The sequence below is a fragment of the Centrocercus urophasianus genome, unplaced genomic scaffold, assembly GCF_019232065.1.
Source record: "Centrocercus urophasianus isolate 14NV4802_14NV808 unplaced genomic scaffold, USGS_Curo_1.0 seq_12, whole genome shotgun sequence".
Lineage (NCBI taxonomy): Eukaryota > Metazoa > Chordata > Aves > Galliformes > Phasianidae > Centrocercus > Centrocercus urophasianus.
Window position 1 is genome coordinate 50,731,071 of NW_024884364.1, and position 19,263 is coordinate 50,750,333.

At 34.3% G+C, this 19,263-nt stretch overlaps 1 protein-coding gene across 2 annotated transcripts in view; it reads left to right on the forward strand.

The window, feature by feature from the left end:
• NLGN4X (neuroligin 4 X-linked) overlaps positions 1-15,788 on the forward strand; it is a 149,856-nt gene extending 134,068 nt beyond the window's left edge. For both annotated transcript variants that reach the window (XM_042810129.1, XM_042810130.1), the window contains 3 exons: positions 3,976-4,161; positions 6,440-7,229; positions 14,364-15,788. In XM_042810129.1, coding sequence (XP_042666063.1) covers positions 3,976-4,161; positions 6,440-7,229; positions 14,364-15,213 — 1,826 coding nt within the window. In that variant the 3' untranslated portion in view covers positions 15,214-15,788. The remainder of the gene's footprint in view (positions 1-3,975; positions 4,162-6,439; positions 7,230-14,363) is intronic.
• The last annotated feature ends 3,475 nt before the right edge of the window (positions 15,789-19,263 follow it).

The following is a 19,263-nucleotide window of genomic DNA, read 5'->3' on the forward strand; positions in this document are numbered from 1 at the left end:
GTCATTTGTGCTTTGCCTTGAAAATACCCTCCTCTGGCATTTCATAAATGAAGGTAATGAAAATGAAAAAGACATGCTTATGCTTCTAAGCATAGTCTCTTCCACATTATTCATATTTCTTATGTCTTATTTGTGATCAGATATAATACAAATTAATCTTCCTTTTGAGAAACTTGGAGAGACAAACAAATTGGAGCAGGATACACAGTTCTGGGCAGCAGTTGTGAAGAGGCATAAAGACAGAAGAAATTTAAAATGAAACAGGGTTTAGAAATAATCAAAGAAATAGATTAAAATTCACTAACTTGTTTATTTTGTATATGTTTGCCCTTGATTAATTTTTCACTATGATATCTTGGCTGTTCAATGTATCTTGTTGAGTTTGGCATTAGATTTTATGTAAGGGCAACATCAGAAGCTTAGAAATTGAATTTTTTGGTTTTAAGAAAATATATAAAGTGCAAGAGGGGAAAAATATTAATTTGCTGTGAAGATTATGTCTCATTTTAAGATGTACTTGTGAAATTTCTTTTATTAGCTAATAAACAGTGTGACAGAATGAAATTTAGTCTTTCATTTTTATATTATTCTTCATCAAGTGTGGTAAAAGTCAAATAAAATGATTAGTTTTCTCACATGTGAATTCCTTTACATCTTAAAAAGTTGGTGTCATTTTCCAGTACTGAATTACCTTTGTGAATTTTGATATTATTTTGAAAGAGAAAGAAAATATGGCTTTCACACACTAGATCCTGTCTTTTTCCACTGGAAGATTTTATACCCATCATTGCAGTACAAATTTTTGTTTTTTACAAATTTTACAAAAGTGTGTTCTAAGAGTTACTTGAGTAGTGCAAAGCGCTGGTTCTTGAGAAAAAATAAGATAAAATTGTTGCTATTTGTTTCACAAAGACAACCTGCACAAAATCGTAACAGGACAATCTTTTCAATTTCTAGTTTTACTGGCTTCCTTACCTTCCTCTTAGCTTTCTAACAACATGTAGTGTATTATACCCTGGCACAGGCTGCAGACAATGATATATGCAACTATATGGTTGTGTATGTCGAATGTCACTAAGATGAGAATAAAATAAGCAAGTTTAAACTGAGGACGTGAAAGACATGAAGTATTATTTACCTTATTTGAAAAATACCACATTGTATGTGTGTTCTTGATAGTTGTTACCATTGTGCTGCTCTTCATTTAGAGCAGGCAAATTACTCTTTACTTGAAGGCCTTTATTATGGAAACTTTCCTTTGCAGCTGGTGTTGACATTGAAATTCAAATGTAATTGCTGACTGATGTGTAAGGGATGAGTAAGGAATGAAGAGAAAAAAAATTAAACACAGTTCTCTAACTCAGTGCCTAGTGTCTTGTTCCATTGTCTAGGATGAAAAAGAAAATAAAAATTATAAATAAATAAATGAATAAAGTCAAAGAACAGAGAAGAAGAACTGAAAGACAAAAAAATCAATGGAGGAACACTCATAGTCAAAATTTAGGCTTTCAGCCAGCCATCAAATTGATTTCATATGGATTAGGTCCAAGGACCCAATACAAAGATGAAGAATGGACTTTCCCCTCAATGATATAATCCTGGGTAATACTGACTGGGAAATAGAAAAGGAAAGTCATCATAATATTTTATTTTTTGAATGACTTAAAAGCATGGGAAATCAGTTCATAGGAATAAATAAATGCAAATTGCCGCAGGATTTTGATTATTTTGGAGATGGCATTTATCTCTAAAGCTGTCAGAACATAACTCACTGTATTTAACTTCATGATGTTTCCTCCTTTAACTTACCTAAGAGTATATTTGTCTGTTCTTTTAAAGTGAATTTTGTACTCATGGAAATAGTATGCCCACTTGCTTCAGAGCAAATGGCAGCAATGGAAACAAATTCAGTTCAGATTAAATAAAAGCTTAACTATAGAATATTATAGAAAATTGAGGTAAACTTCAACAAACAAAGTCAGCAAGGGGGTTATTCTTTCTTTGACAGTCTTAAAAAGATAATAAAGGCATGTGAAAAAGAAGACAGTTGTTAAATATATATATATGGAGAGAGAGAGAGAGGGATTAATAGTTTGTTTCCTTCTTTTTCCTCTTTGGTATGGAAGAGAAAGAAGGTGTTACTGCAGTTCTGCCTCCCTTGCTTCTCATTGTTAGAGGTTTTAGTTGTTGTTTTATATGAAAGCCATATATATTTAGCCATAGAGTTATGACTCATATTACTGTAATTGTATAACATTTTTTAAAAAAAGAAATAAAGAACAAATGAAACATTTATTGGCATTAAATATCAATTAAAGTTGCTAATTAAATATGATTTTTTTATATGAGAGGTAATACTTTTCATTCATTTATGGCTGGTCTTACGTGTAGAAATTTATGTCACTATGATGTAGTCTATATGATGCTATAAATTTAGAGTTTAGTTCTTTATGTGGCATTACTGTTATATATTGAGGCTGGATTTGCACCTCATTTTAGAAATTTTATCATAGAAAGCATTATGGAAATGCATCTGTGAATGTTCAACACATACAATTTCTTCTTTACTTTCACCTTCTTTTCCACTTCCTCCATTTTCGGTCATTTAATTACTCAAACTTCGTGAACTTCCCTCCTTTTTGTCACTGAAAAATACCTACAAGCAGTACAAAGAAATCTGTTTCCATTTGCCAGTATTTGTATGTACCACAAGGGTTTTTTTTTCTTGGGGTCTTGGGTCTCCTTCCCCAACAGACCAGAAGACATTGGCATAGTAGGCTGAAGTGGCTCAAGGCTGCAGATGGTTAATCTCACTTCAAACTGCTGTGGGACTCTAGATCTCCTGAGTTGCGAGGCCTCTTTCTGGCTAATTTTCTGAAGTGATAGCTTTTAAACATTAGTAACTGAGTCCCTTGTTTTGACTTGACATGTTGCTGCCAGCGGAGCCTAACTCAGTGATGTCCACCTGAAAACATCCATTTGATTTAAGGTATTTCTTATAGACTACTGATTTCCAGTTGTCTGACAGTGAAAGTCTGTAGGAGTTAAAGAGTGTAAATTGTAAGTACATGACTTGATGCGGTAACTGTGATGTAACGCAAGGTCTAGACCGTGAATGATAGGCAGCGTGGCTAATGTTTCACATTAGTTGGTTTCAGAAAAACAAATTAATCTTGGTCCTAGTCTTCTGGTCATTTAATTCTAAGCAGCAAGACAAGCAGCAAATGTGTCGTTCTTTGTTTCTAAAATCTGATAACTACAGTACAGGAACAAAAAACAGTAGCACAGTTTTTCCTACAGTTTCCAAGGAAAGAAACAAAACCTGATTAGTTCAGATAAAATCTCCCTAGTAATGGCTGAATTGTTCACAGTTTACTTGCTGTCTTCCTAATAAAAACCCTTTGAAAAATTTGAGTGTGATTTTTGTCATTGCTTCCTGTTCCTTTCACTATATTCTTTTTTCTGAGCAGGTCCATCCTTATCAAAAGTAGAGTGACTTGTAGAGCTATGTAGGTCAGGAGAATGCTGGTCCAGGTTAGGAAGCATTTAAATGAATGTGTTAAGGGAGCACTGCTCTTAGTGGAAGATTTGGTGTATGATTTGCTGCTGTGTGTTGCCTTTACCGAAAAACAATTTCCCAAGCTTTTGTACCTTAATAACATACAGCTATTAAACATTTAATACCTTCAGTCTGTATATTTTCACTGATACGATGTTATTTCAGAAAAAGAAAATAATGATTTTGCAAAAAATAAAACCTTTGCAGCAGAGCAAAACAAACCAAAATCAAACAGCGTGCAGAATTATTTCTACTGCCTGCGCTGGAGACATTTAACTAGGACCGTAACCTTTAGAAAAAGGGGAAAAAAAATAGCCCAGAAGATGAAAATATGAGAGTATGTGTTGTGAATGTGTGGATATCCTGCAGCTAATTCTGTGTCTGGTGAACTAAAATTATCCCTTTTTGCCTTATAGGTTTTTTAAGTACTGGGGACCAAGCTGCAAAAGGCAATTATGGATTGCTTGACCAAATCCAAGCTTTGCGTTGGATTGAAGAAAATATTGGATCTTTTGGAGGAGACCCAAAAAGAGTTACTATTTTTGGATCTGGGGCAGGAGCTTCCTGTGTCAGTCTTCTGACACTCTCTCACTATTCAGAAGGTAAGGAAAGCGTACAGTAATGGAGAAATGATTCTTTTATGATCTATTGTAAAACAAAGCAAAATAAAACAGAATATATATATATATTTTAAAAATAGCCAAATCAGTGGATAGAATTATACTACATCTGGAATTCTTGTAAAATACCCACTATTTAATGTTCTAGATTTGTATTTGGCATCATAAACATTCTTGTCTACCCTCTCAACATGTATTTAGATTATTTCCTTAATTAATAACAGCAGAACTCAAACTTACGCAAAAAATTAATATAACTCCCCACAGTTATTGTGAGATCCTACACAGAATTTTTAAGATTTTGGCAGAATGTCTACCATAAAAAAAAAAAAAAAAAAAAAAAAAAAAAAAAAAAAAAAAAAAAACAGCAAAAGAATAAGAATGTATGGAACTGGTACCATATACATAATTTTCTCTGAAAGTAACGCTAATATAATAAAATAGGAAGCATTATTTTCAGTGTAGCCCTCATAGATACCTGTTGGTAATACCAACACTGCAAAAAAAATTATAATAGAAGACAAAAAAATTGCTGTGGTTTCACACTGGTGGGAAACTGTGCTCCACTGCGCCACTCTCACTCATACTCCTCAAATGAAGACAGAAAGAAAATGTGATGAAAAAAGCTTATGTGTTGGAATAAGGACAGGGAGATTACTCTCCAATTACCTTCTCAGGCCACACAGACTTATCATAAGTAGACTAATGCAATTTATTGTATTTTGCTAATAACAGGCTAGAGCAGTGAGAAACTAAAAAAACACCTTCCCCTCACCCATCCTATTCTGCCTCCTTCTCCTGAGCAACACAGGAGAATGAGGAACGGAGACTGCAGTCATTTCATAATGCTTCATCCTTGCCGCCCCCCCATGGCCACTCTCAGCCCCTGCTCCATGTGGGTCCCTCCCACAATGCTGTTCTTCCTGAACTAATAACTTTGTAAAAAAAGCCCAATACAGCTAAATATCTATCATATTCATAATACCATGCTACTCCTATCATACAGAAATGTATGGAAGAAAGCTCAGCTCTAGCAAGCCATTGTAGAATGATTGCTGGTAAACACATCCTATTTGGAAGCACATAGAATTATTCCTGACAATTTAGGGTAGTGACACAACGGCATACAGTAAGTAACGGTTGAGTAAGCCCTGCCAAAAACAAGCAGATGGAACAATGGAAAGTCTAACCAATGACATCACTGAAATTTTGTGATATGTGCAGTAAGTTGTTACCACCAAGGGTCTATTGGTCTCAGTCATTTTTCCTTGTAAATGCTTCGAGGTCTTCAAATGCTTTTGTAGCTCTTGCTGTCTTTGGTATTTCAAGAGTTTGAATGCAGAAATCTTGTGTAGAAGAGGCCCAAGCATTTTAATTTAAGTATACAATAGGTCTTTTTACTGACTTTACTAGGAAAAAGGAGATGAGGCAGATCTTCCAGTAAGCTCCGATTGCTTTTCAGTGCTTTGCTGTCACAAAGAAGCTCTTCAGTCCTAGTCTCTGTTTGCTCTGTGTATTAATACATCTAAAACAACCACAAGGAACTATTTATTTTTGTCTTATATTCTTCCAAAACGTGCAAACATATTTTAATTTGCCATATAGGTAGTGCTTACATACAATCATGCGTATTAATTCACCATATAGGTAGTACTACACACAATCATGCGTACATATATATGTATGTATATTCTTTATGTATATACTTCAAGGTGGTAAAGAAAAATGTCAGAGGAGAGGGCTTATGCTTATTAAATTGATTTTAGCAGAGCACATTTTTTTGTATTAAATGATGCATGGCTTCTGTGAAAGAAATGAGAGTGTGTAATTCTCGTTTGACCTTTAAACCACTGAAGAGTGCATTTATGAGAGTCATCGACATGGCAAAGAGGTTATGATTGCTTGTAGCTGCCACCCCTTTACAGAAAAATTTTACAGGACTACCACTGTGCTAAAATCAGGGGACTTCCATTAAAGAAAAAGAAAACTGCATTACAAGCATGAGTTTTATTCTTGAAACAATAATCTGAAACCTTAATTCTTTCTCTACGTGAGCAACAAGAACAAGAGAGGTTTAAATTAATAGCCTATTACAGACACTGTAAAAAGGAAATAGTGAGAAAATTATATGCAAACTGAATTGAAATATAGGAATATGCATTCTTTAGTCGAAAGCATTCTTTGCTTAGTGAAAGCTGCTTTTAATTTTAATTTCTTTTTAATATAATTTGATTTGCATTTAAACAATTTGCACCTGCAGGTTTGTTCCAAAAGGCAATCATACAGAGTGGAACAGCCCTGTCCAGCTGGGCAGTGAACTATCAGCCTGCCAAGTACACTCGGATATTGGCAGATAAAGTCGGCTGCGACATGCTGGATACCACTGATTTGGTTGAATGCCTTCGGAATAAGAACTACAAAGAACTCATTCAGCAGACCATCACTCCAGCCACGTACCACATTGCCTTTGGCCCTGTGATAGATGGAGATGTGATTCCAGATGACCCTCAGATTCTCATGGAGCAAGGCGAATTCCTTAACTATGATATAATGCTGGGTGTGAATCAAGGGGAAGGTTTAAAATTTGTGGATGGCATTGTAGACAATGAAGATGGTGTTTCTCCCAATGATTTTGACTTTTCTGTCTCCAATTTTGTGGACAATCTATATGGTTATCCAGAAGGAAAAGATACACTCCGAGAGACCATTAAATTCATGTATACAGACTGGGCAGACAAGGAAAACCCTGAAACAAGACGAAAGACCCTGGTAGCACTTTTTACTGACCACCAGTGGGTTGCTCCTGCTGTTGCCACTGCTGATCTGCATGCCCAGTATGGATCTCCAACGTATTTCTATGCATTTTATCACCACTGCCAAAGTGAAATGAAACCAAGCTGGGCTGATTCAGCTCATGGTGATGAAGTCCCGTATGTGTTTGGCATTCCTATGATTGGCCCAACAGAATTGTTCAACTGTAACTTTTCCAAGAATGATGTCATGCTCAGTGCAGTTGTTATGACATACTGGACAAACTTCGCCAAAACTGGGTAAGTTTGACCTCTAGCATTCCTTCTTGTTGATAACACGCTCCTAAAATAGTCAAATTACCATAGCAGTGGCTCCAAGCCTGTATTGTGACTTACGATTATAGCACTGTTTAGTATGTGTGAGGCACTATGTAACTGGGGCTTATTCATATTTAATAGATTTTTAATTAGTGTGTTCCTGCAAACTATTTTCTTTCAGTAGCTCAGTGAGAAGAATAATGCACTGTATTTTTGATTCAGAAATAGGGCAATTATTAAGAAAAAGCCTTTTTTAGAGAAAAAGCAGTTCACTAAGATACTGAAAAATCAGAGGAAATGTATTCTACCAGAAGAAAGAACAGTCAGGCAGATAGAGCTTATGTCTTAGAAAAGTAAGAAAGTTGTTTTCTTTTTAGTGACCTTCATAGGAATGGGAGCTCAGAGAAAAACTGAATCAGAAAGGCAGACACTAGAAAGATTTTTTTTTTCCCTCTGTAGGCTGTAATGGCCATAATGAATAGTGGGATGGGATGAAGAAAAGACTCAGATATAAATTTTGCTTTGAGGTTAAAAATTCAAGTTAATTCTGCTTACAAAATAATACATCAATATTTTGCGGAAAAAGAATTATAGACATGAAGGAAAAAACCATCAGAGCAGCTTAATATGTGAGTGCTATTAATAATTTCTCTGTTTTCTGTATCATTCCTCTAAATATTATTCTGGTATTTTACATGTACAGCAAGGACTTCTTTGTTGACCTTGAGTCTTCAGTACTGAACAAAGATACTTATGGCACAACGGTGCTGTAAATCTTCCCATGCTTAGTGGCAGGATTGGACTCTGAAAATCGCAGCTTTACTGCAGTGCAATTAGTAATATGCAGCGTTATAAGAAAAATTCAAAGACGCCCATTGTGAAACTTAGAGCTCTTAGCAATCTTTAACATATCAAGATGATGTTCAAGGCAGAGACTTTTTGCAGTCATAGCAAAAACCTTGATATTAATTAAAACACAATCCAATATTTCAGCTCACTTTACAAGGCAAGAGAAAACTTAGGTGCATTGTAGACAAGCAGGTACTTTTGAATGCAGAAATCCCATAGCACTGAAGCAAAAGCGAATAAACTGTGAAATATTTAGATGTATGTGGAAACAATAAGACATCAGTTGGATATTGGGGTAGACAAACTGGTGAAAGCTTGGCTTATGGACAAATAATGCCACATGTTGACTGTAGTGCACATTCAAAAAGAGTATTTTATCATGATTTTGTTTTTGTATGAATTAAGTGTCACATGCACGTAGAGGACATGAGGTTCTTGCAAATGTGCAAGATTGGAATTATTACAGAGATCTCCACATTCCCACTGTTAGTAGCAGTTTCTTTTATGATTATTCCCTGTACAGTAAGTTGCATCTAAACAATTTTTAGGAAGTTTCTTTCAGCCCCAACTGCCACTATTACTCATAGTTGCAAGCAGTTTGCAGCTGTTTCTACTTGAAAGCTAATTTCAGCAAGCTACACTTAACCATCACCCAGTTATGAACCCATGTGTTAGCCTTTTCAAAACCTTGTTTCTAGCTTAGCCTAGAAATAGGGAAGTAATTTGTTACAGAGAAGGTGAGACAAACTAGATTTGGGATATAAAAATTGCATGAATATATGGCTTTTGATTCCACTGTGTGGAAAATTATATGTGAGAGCTTCATTAAGAGGTGCACTTAAAGCTTCAGTCCACTGGCAGTAGTACTATCCTAACAGAAATTGTAATTTTATATGCACAAATGTTCTGTCAGTTAGGGCCGTGTGTTATACTCCTCGCAGATGCATCAGCAGAGGGAGCGGGGATGATGTGAGGGGATGTGTGCCAGCCCTTAATGAATACTCTGAAAGTGACACTCTTGTGAAAAAGGGTTTGCAGTTTCACAAAGTGGATATGAAACTATGTTCTCAGAAACATTTATCAGGTTTCTAAAAATTACCCTCTTTTGAGTAGTTAAAGTACTCTGAGTCTTTGTCCACACTTATCCATCTCTTCTCAAGTGCGAAAGATATACGTGTAAAGAACAAATCCCGAATTTCTTTGTAATTCAGAGGAATACTCCTGAATTATTTTATTGTCACTGATTCTGAAGCAAAATGTTAACTGAGTTATTAAGGATATCTGTTCAGTTTGCCTTTTTAAAGAAAGACATAGTTAAACTTATAAAGAGTAAATGTATTTTCAAATCAATCTTCTGTGAACTCCTTTATGAACTTTGCATTTCTTTTGATGTTTTCTCTGAAGGAATAACGGTTTTCAATAGCGAGTCTGTTGGTCAGATGAAACAGAGTATTTATGCATTGCTTTCCTCAGTAGCTCATAGCTGATTGGAAGTATGGCAACAGTGGGAACAGGTAAAAGTGAGGGAAGGAAATATAGGCAAAACCATGATTGTGTAGCAGTGTTTCAGGGAGGAATGGCAATCTCAATAATAATAATGAGAGATTACTTAAAAAATCAAGGAAAGTGTGAAGAAACTCTACAGAGTTTTTTTTTGGTTTTTTTTTTTTTTCTTTTTTTTTAAAATATGTATTAAAGAAGACTGCTTAAGGAAAATAAATTACCAGTAGGCCTTTCAGTGGTTTGGAAGCAGACTCGTTGTGTAACTGTCAGGACATTTTACTCTCTGATGAAGTAAAAAAATGACACCAAAAATGAAATGCATTAATTTAACAATTCCATTATTGTGACTAATAGTTAATGCTCTTGCAAAATTACATAAAAGAAAAATGTCATTTCGACATGCTATTTGGAATTCTGGATAAGAGAAAATTTCCTAACATTTCTCAAAATTCTTCTGGTGAAACAGAAGACTCTATGAAATAGAGTTCCCTCATTTTCCCTATGGGTCACCTACTAATTCTTGTGAACAGGAATGTGTGCTACTCTTCAGTCAGCATTTATTGCAGACACATTTACTTCATAGCACTTGAGAAAAAAAATGTACATTTGTAACCCAAAAGGTGAGAATTTAATGACAATAAACTGCAACATGTTAAATTGAGCAAAGCAGTGCAGGTTGAAAGTGGGAAAAAGAAAGTGATAGGTGAAGTCAGATGATTTTGCATTTTAATAAAAAATGTAAGATAAGAAAGATTGTCATGTATATTTCAGACAAGTTCATGCGTTTCACGACAGGAACATTTTCAGGGGTAGAATCTGTTTAATCTGAACTCTATAAATTATGAAAACAAATCATCAGAGGAAAATAAGAGCAACAACAAACATTATTTTTATTCTAGCAATAGGATAAATAAAGAATTACAAACAAAAAATCCTGACAAAAAATATTCCTCCCTATCAACCAGTGAGATTGGGAACCAAGCTATGCACTGTGAGATTTGTTGCATGAAAAAGTATAGAACTGAAAAACTATTCAGATTGTATTTTTATCATCATAATTAGAATGTGTTTTTAAAGGAAAATCTTCTGTCTCCTTTTGTTCTGTAACTACACACTGGAACCACATGAGAGTCCAGAAACACCAAATTGACGTGAGAGGCTAAAAAAAAGGAAAATAGAAGTAGTTATAGTTAATGTAGAAGATCAAAAGTTTTTTGAACAGCTAGTTGTATAGGAGAAAAGACAGTATCTACATAGGTCCCTCCAAAAGTAATGCCTCTTGTTTATTTCAATGGAAATTACAACAGATGCAAAGAGCACGGTAACACTAGCAAATTCTCAGCTACAAAACACTCTTTTTCAACATAGTCACCACTCTGAGTAATGTGATGAGCTGACTGAGATGCTGTTCATTTTGTAGCATGACAGTTGTGCTTGACCATCCAGAACACAGCTTGCCTTTCACACTGCTATCCCCATGGCTGAAATGTACCACCCGCCGTTTCACTGTGTTCACATCCACTGTTTGGTCTCCAGAAACATTCAGTAAATGTCAATGAGTGTCAATTTGTACCATTTTTTCTGCATGGAGGAAGTCAATGACACGCCATGTCAGAAGCCATTTTGTCAGACTGTCCCACTGCTGCCATACCACCATCATCTACTACTGATATTTTGAGCCAATATGATAAAATAAAAGGCATTACTTTTGGAGCAGGCTTTGTACATCTATATTTTATGGCTATCCACAATACTGGAAACGTGTTTTTTTTTTAATAGGATACTGGAAAAAAATATTTATAAGATAAACTCTTTAACATCACCAGGAAAGGACTCATCATGTCATAACTTGTAAAGTTATGATGTTATGAAATATCACCAGTGAGCATAGAAGGAGGGACAAAATAAAAATTTTCTTATTTACATCCACAGGATGATTGTGGTAAGTTATATTACTGTGTATTAGATCCTTTAGCTAGAACTATATTTAGTCATTTTCTTATGAAAAAATTATTTAGGTGCCTATCTTCCAAGTTCAGTTACACAATATTAAGACCATCTACTCAATTATAGATTAACCCTAGAATTGATGCCAACAATACAGTTTAGTATCAACTCACATGCAGTCGTCGTGTTTACGACTGACTGCTTTTTTTTTCTGTTCAGTGTTTTATTGGGGTATTTCATGCTAATATATGGCCATGTAAACAAATCCCAGTATATAAGACTAGTCTCATGTATCTGTAGCTTCCCCTCTTGTGCTTGGAGGAGGATTCAGTATAAATCAGTATTCCTAATAGACAGTTAAAAAGGAGACATGGAGTTACCAAATAGAACAGCAAGAAAGAAAAGGAAGGTTAATATTTATATATTCATAGGCTGTTTCTAGAGGAAGAATTTTCATTTCAGAAAGTTACTTGCTAAAATCATTGTCTGCATCATTTGTGTATGGACACTAAAAAAAAGTCTAAACATTTTGGTGATTTCTGTTTTGATAAAGTTCAATTTCCTTTTACTTTCAGTGAGTCCTAGATTCTTCCTTCCTCTTTCTTAAACTATTCATGAGAAGAGGGAAGGGATTAGAAACAAAGTATAGTTAGCTGAACTACTGAACTTCTTCATCTCCTCTACTATGAATGAAGTACAACTCATTTACATGAGCTAGTTTAATTTACGTCTTATGTAGGATCCTTTCCAGAGTCTGTGAGTCTGAGAGTCTGTTCTGAATCAGAACAGCAAGAGGGAAGAACGCAAGGGGCGTTTTAGCTGTAACTCTTCCAGGATTTTGAGTGTCTGAAAGAAAAATGCTTTGCATTTTAATAATCATGTTGATTTTTTGTTTGTTTTAGAATTTATGTGTTGAGCCCAAATGCACTGTGGCAGATATATTGTGCTGGGCCAATATCTTCCCTTTTGAATTTGCTAAATCCTTCACTGTGCTCTTTGAGAATAGAAGAAATACTTTCATTTCCTTCCTCAATGCATGTTAGAATCCTTCAAAGTATGAGCATATTAAAATCCAATGCCTCAGTACTTGGAAACTGATTTTTTTTTTCAAGCTTCAGCCATAGTGAATAATTAATAAAAAATTACTATTTTCAGAATTTACAGAATTTATATAAAATAATAATACTAAAAAATAGCTACCATTCTTGAACTTTTAGTTTATATCCTATTGAGATGGGAAATACTTTATCCAGTATAATATGGAAACCCACATACATAAACAAAACAAAGTACTTAAATTACACAGAAAATGAATTATTTCTTCAACTTGAAAAAGGAAAAAATATTTCAGGTAAACAGAGGAATGAAAGAATCGTAAGATTATTAAAACCAAATTATCAGTCCATTTTGAGAACAGTTAAGGAATAGATATTTACAAACAACAAAGGAGCACTAAATTTGGTAATCGTGCTCATGAGCCTTTGGAAACAGAAATGAAAAAAAAAAAAAAAAAAAAAAAAAAAAGCTTTAAAATATGTAACAGTAGTTCTTCATATTCCCATAACATTCATAACAGTACATTGGAAGAAAAGGAAAATATTAGAATCATTTTCACTGGAAATAAACTAATGCATATGGGAATGGAAAGGAGAATGGAAAGTTTTCAGAGCAAGGCACAGAAAATAAATCATATGCTCTCAGTAAAATATATCACAAAGTCTCTGAAAATATGCTTTACGGCTAGAGAGGATTAAAACTAATGTAGGTCATAATAGTAAACTAATAGATTTATTTTAAACTCTTTATTTGTTCATGCCCAGAGAAAGTTATATTTATCTAAGTAAGGCTTGCCAAAATTATAAGGGTATGTGTATGTTAACCACATTTAATACCTATTATGTTACAGACTTGTCTTTATTTCGAATCTTTATGAAAGAAATAAATGAGAAGAAAAGATAGAAGATACATAATTGCAGTAAATTATTTGGGTTAAGTTCAGTAAAAAAGGATAATAACATTTTTTGAATTCAATTATTTAATTGCAATTGCTTTTAAATGCCATTACTTAGTTAACTAATATAAAACTTGTCAGCTAATGTAGGTCTTATCCATAGGAGCTGGGACAAAACTACAGCTTCTAAACCCATATATAGTTCCTTGTGTACTGAACACTTAATGCAAAATGCAAATTATGGACTGATTTGTGGCAGAAAAATAGTTCAAAGTCTTATCCCAAAGTAGATATCTGAACAAAGGGTTATTAATAGCTCGGTAAAGGAACACAGGGACATGTTGTACCCAAATACCTGTATTAGCCCTGATACTTGTGTTTTGAAGCTCTGTGTAAGACACATTCATTATAAAATTTCATGATCGCATGTATTTTCAACATTTTCATAGAGATTAGATGACTAATTACAGCAGTGGAAGTAGTATTATAGTAACTGAGAATGTTGATGTCAAATCTTGAGAAGAACTGAGCCTAAACCTTTACAAACTATGGGAGAAGATAATTAATACTTCTCTAAGACTACTTTAGTGTATGTGACTGCCTCACAAAACTCTGGATGAGTTTTGGTAACTGAAACACATCCTTTCTTTTTTTTCATTCAAGAAAGAATTGTTGAATCTAAGATACATTGTACTGTAAGTATTTAGACTTTTGTTTACATAATAACGTGCAGTGTAAATGTTGGGAAATTTTCCAAGCTTCTCTTTTTGGGTTAAGTGGAGGATTAACCCTTAACTAAGGGACAGAATTTTGTTATTGTTGTTGCTGCTCTAAAATGACTATAACATTGCTTTTTATTTTTGTAGAGATCCAAACCAGCCAGTTCCACAAGACACAAAGTTCATCCACACAAAACCAAACCGCTTTGAAGAAGTAGCCTGGTCCAAATACAATCCTAAAGATCAGCTTTATCTGCATATTGGCCTGAAACCACGAGTTCGTGATCACTACCGAGCAACAAAAGTTGCTTTCTGGTTGGAGCTTGTGCCACACCTTCACAACCTGAATGAAATTTTTCAATATGTTTCCACAACAACTAAAGTACCCCCTCCTGACATGACATCATTTCCTTATGTTACCCGACGCTCTCCTGGTAAATTGTGGCCAGCCACCAAACGCCCAGCAATGACACCTGCCAACAATCCCAAACATTCAAAAGACACTCATAAAACAGCTCCCGAGGATACAACAGTTCTGATAGAAAACAAGAGAGATTACTCTACTGAGCTGAGCGTCACCATTGCTGTGGGAGCATCCTTGCTGTTCCTCAATATTTTAGCATTTGCTGCATTATATTACAAGAAAGACAAGCGGCGTCACGAGACTCACAGGCGCCCTAGCCCCCAGAGGAACACAACCAATGATATCGCACACATACAAAATGAAGAGATCATGTCATTGCAGATGAAACAGCTGGAACATGACCATGAGTGTGAATCACTGCAGGCCCATGACACGCTGAGACTAACCTGTCCACCTGACTACACGCTTACTTTGAGAAGGTCTCCAGACGACATTCCACTCATGACTCCCAACACCATAACCATGATCCCAAATACATTAACAGGAATGCAGCCTTTGCATACTTTCAACACCTTCAGTGGAGGACAAAACAGTACGAATTTGCCCCATGGACATTCAACTACTAGGGTATAGCTCAGCCCTTCCCCCTCACAAGCCACCTGGAAGAAAGAGAAAAAAAAAGAAAAAAAAAAAGAAGAGGAAAAAGTTATAATACCATTCATTGAACACCTTGTCCAAATCTTAAGTAAAAACAAGTAAAAGAGAAGGACAGACATTATTTTCTTACTGTTCCTTCCCAAAGAAACTCTCTGATGTTAAAGATCAACTATAAACCCTGTGAAATGTGAAAAGTGTACATTGCTGTTACAATACTGCTTTAAGATCTCAACCCCTTTAATTGAAAGTTGAGGCCAGAAGAAGTCACTTAAAATGATGTTTTGAGCATATCAAGCAAAGCAGACTCTTCTGGAACACAGAGCCACTGACTGTACAAATGTTTTGGTTTTGGTTTTTTGTTTTTGGTTTTGTCTTTGGTTTTGGTTTTTTTGTTTGGTTTCTTTTTAATAAATAAAAAAATCTTTATGTGCCATACGATGAATGGCCCTTGTTGAAACAAAGACATCATCATGGGCTTTTACCCAGCATATGAAGCTGTAATCCAGATGGGGGAAATAGAATTTTATTATTAATAACAAAAATGGAAAAAAAAAAAAAGAGGAGGACTGACTATGCAGTAAAATACGTATAGTTCTGTGCACAGAGGTGACTTGCCAGCCTGAACTATATTTAAAGAAACTTTGTAAAAATGTACATAGATGTGCGTTTAAAAACAACTACAAAAAAAAAAAAAAAAAAAAAAAAAAAAAAAAAAAAAAGCTTTTATTGATGTTTTCAGTTTGAAAAGAGCTTTTAGAAAGGTTGTGCATTCAGTTGTGACCTATGTGTATATACATTAGTCATATCACCTCTCTTTCCTCCAAGGCCAAAGGAGGATTTTCTTCTTAATTACTAGTGGTAAACAAAAAACATGAGGTTTTTCTAACATTTCATTTATATGAGGCCATGGTGTCATGCAGAGGATAAAGTTGTCTGTGTGACCTGCATATTTTCTCTTACAGGTTACACTAGTGCATGTTAAAGTATTCATAGGAGATTGCTGTTCTTTTCTGAAACATTTTTTTTTTTTAATAATTTAATTTTGTGTTAGCTTTTGTTAAATTGCAACACAGCAATGGATATGAAAATGGAAAATAATACAAAACAAACAAACAAACAAAAAACAATTACTATATCATAAGCTTATTGAATGAAGAGACATCCAGTAGTATATGTTCAAAAGTCCAGTTTGTAGTTCTTGGTTATTGAGATAAATGAGGAAGAGTCTCGTGCCCTGAAAATAGCAACAAAAGACCCTGTTTATGTTAGCATTTTCTGAGCAAACATAGCTCTATATTCACCAGCAGTTGCAGAGGGATCTCAGATGAGAAAATACCTCCTCAGCTTTGCTAAACTAAAGAAAAAGTGAAATTTGAAAGAACTTCTCTGCCCAGTATTCTGTTTTGCACTTGAGGAAAGAATCTTCCTGTCAGAACATACTTTGCTGCTTTATTACACAGCAGTGCCATTGTTAGTGAAAATTATGGAAATAGAAGCAAAGTCATCAGATGTGATGCATCTGAATGTAATTTCAAATTCTAGATAATATTATTGTCAGGAAAGTCAAAACTCCTGGCTGATTATTCCCTTCTGCCCTTCCTTCACCTGGAAGAGCCTTGCAGTGCTATCAAACAAGGAACTTAGCAATTTGATTCAAACAACTGAATTGAATGTGAAAAGCTAAAAATAAGTTCTCGCAGATGAAGATTGCTTTGCATTTTGTCTTAGAAATTTACTGCGTCATCAAGAGATCATAACCAAAGATATTTGAACAAAATTGGTCTGCACTTGAACATGGTTATCCCAGATGTATTTTGTATTATAAATTCATGACTAAGCTGCATCAATACCATATGTCCCATAGTAATCTAACACAGGATGCCTTGTACCTCTTTTTGTTTTCAATACTTTTTTTTTTTTTTTTTTTTTTTTTTTTTTTTTTTTTTTTATTTTAATAAGACATCTTGGAATAGTCCTTATGGTGAATAAAGGTGACAAAATGATTCACTGAAGTCAATACAACTCCTTGTTATAGCATGCAGTAAAGCAGATTCTGAAGGAAAGAAATAAAAGGAAAGTTAATTATTCAACAAAAAATACAACATGTGGCTGATATAATCCCTTACCTGTAATAAATGTACTATTACCTGACCTGGATGCTCAGGTTGGAATACGATGAAGCAACAAGCCCAAAGTACAAGTCGTAGCAAATGGAAAACTGCCTTTTTCACTGATCCATCACATAATATTGATTAATGCTTACTCTAGACCAGACCATTTCCACCACCTATGTGATGCCTCAGCTGAGATGAAGCAGTTCATATCTCTTAAAATAATAATATTAAAAAAAGAAAAAAAAAAGAAAAAAAAAGAAAATAGTTAAAAAAAAAAAAGAAAAAAGAAAAAAGAAAAAAGGTATTGATGCTTGGCATCATAATCAGTTGGGTATGTTTGTAATGTGAATTACAGTATTTGTTTAGTACTTCCAATTGTCTTCTGCTAGCAATATGTACAGTACTGTGTCAGGCTTGTGACATTTGGGTTAAAAAAAAAAGTTCCTGTAAGTGAATGATTTTAGCTTTTAAAAGTAATTGCAATCAAGTTGATTTAATAATTCAGTACATCTGGACTGACATATGATTTATAGAGGGAACAGATTTATAGGGTCTTATTAGAATTCTATAATAATAATAACAAAATATACTTTGAAAACTGTAAAAGAAAAACAAAAGTACTTTCCCAGGCTTATATTCTTGACCTTACGAGGCACGCAGGGTTTAATGGTTTCTTCTGTTATTGTTTTGCGATCTTTTGTTTTTTTGCCTTAAGTAATGATAGAAGATATATATGGCTGGACACATATGTATAAACTTTTCAGCAGCATTTTTAATAATAAATATCACAGTATTTTCTAATGCTTTGTGCAAAGAACTACGTGTTCATCCTTTTTTTTATAGAAAGTCTTTCAGGCGTACATTTTCTGCCCCATCTCCACTTCATTATCTTATGTAAATGATGCCTTGATACACAATACACGAATATTAAAATACCAGAGGTCACACCATTAAGTTAGCACTGAGCTTTTGTGGCTTTTCTAGTTCTATAAAGCTACCAATAAAAGGAAAGAAAGTAAGACAATGAAGACATGAGAATAAACTCCTTATATTTATTATCTGTATGCATCTGTATCCCACCAAAGCAATGGTTTAATTGTTCTTTTAGTATTCTCTGTAGCACTGAAAAAGAGCTTAGGTAAGCAGCTTCCCCTATTAACGTGTAGCTTAGCAGCTGAGAAATATATCTTCCAAACTAAGGTTAAAAATGATTCAGAAAATCTAATAAATCCAGCCTCCACAAGTAAATACACTTTCACTTCATATTTAAAATTCAGGTAAACGACAAGTTTTCTAAGAAAAATATGTAGGAGTAGCAATATAAGTTACTCATATATGTGGAGGGGATTTACATGTATTGCAGATATGTTAAGATCATTCTTCCTTCAAAAGTTCAGTGAGCAAATATAGTTTGTTCTTTTATGCTATTAAATTCATTTTGTCACTCAGATTTCCCTCCACTGAAAAGGTACATAGACATTTTAGTAATTTTGGCTGGATATTGTTTGCTTTCTGTAATTATTCTATTGAGTGGAGGTAGTAACAATAAGGTTTGATGAACTTTGAGTGTATTATTGAAGAGTATTTGCAAAAAGCAAATTCTGAATGATTCATATCAGATTTTTGATATGAAAACCAAGCTTCTGAGATAGAAACATATTATGTGCCTATTGACTTAATCAAGCAGCTTGAATTTTGAATATTCAATTTGTATATAAAGCTTTTGCAAATAAACTGCAGATTTAGAATTGTTCAGAAAATATGTTTAATTACAGGTAAACTGAAATTTCACAGCTTGCTTAGAGATAGATAATTCATACACAAGAAAAGAGGCTATAATTGTGTCATTTCTGTGAGCGTTCACCTTAAATTACTGGGTGAACTCAATAAATAACCTTTTTTGCAGTTATGG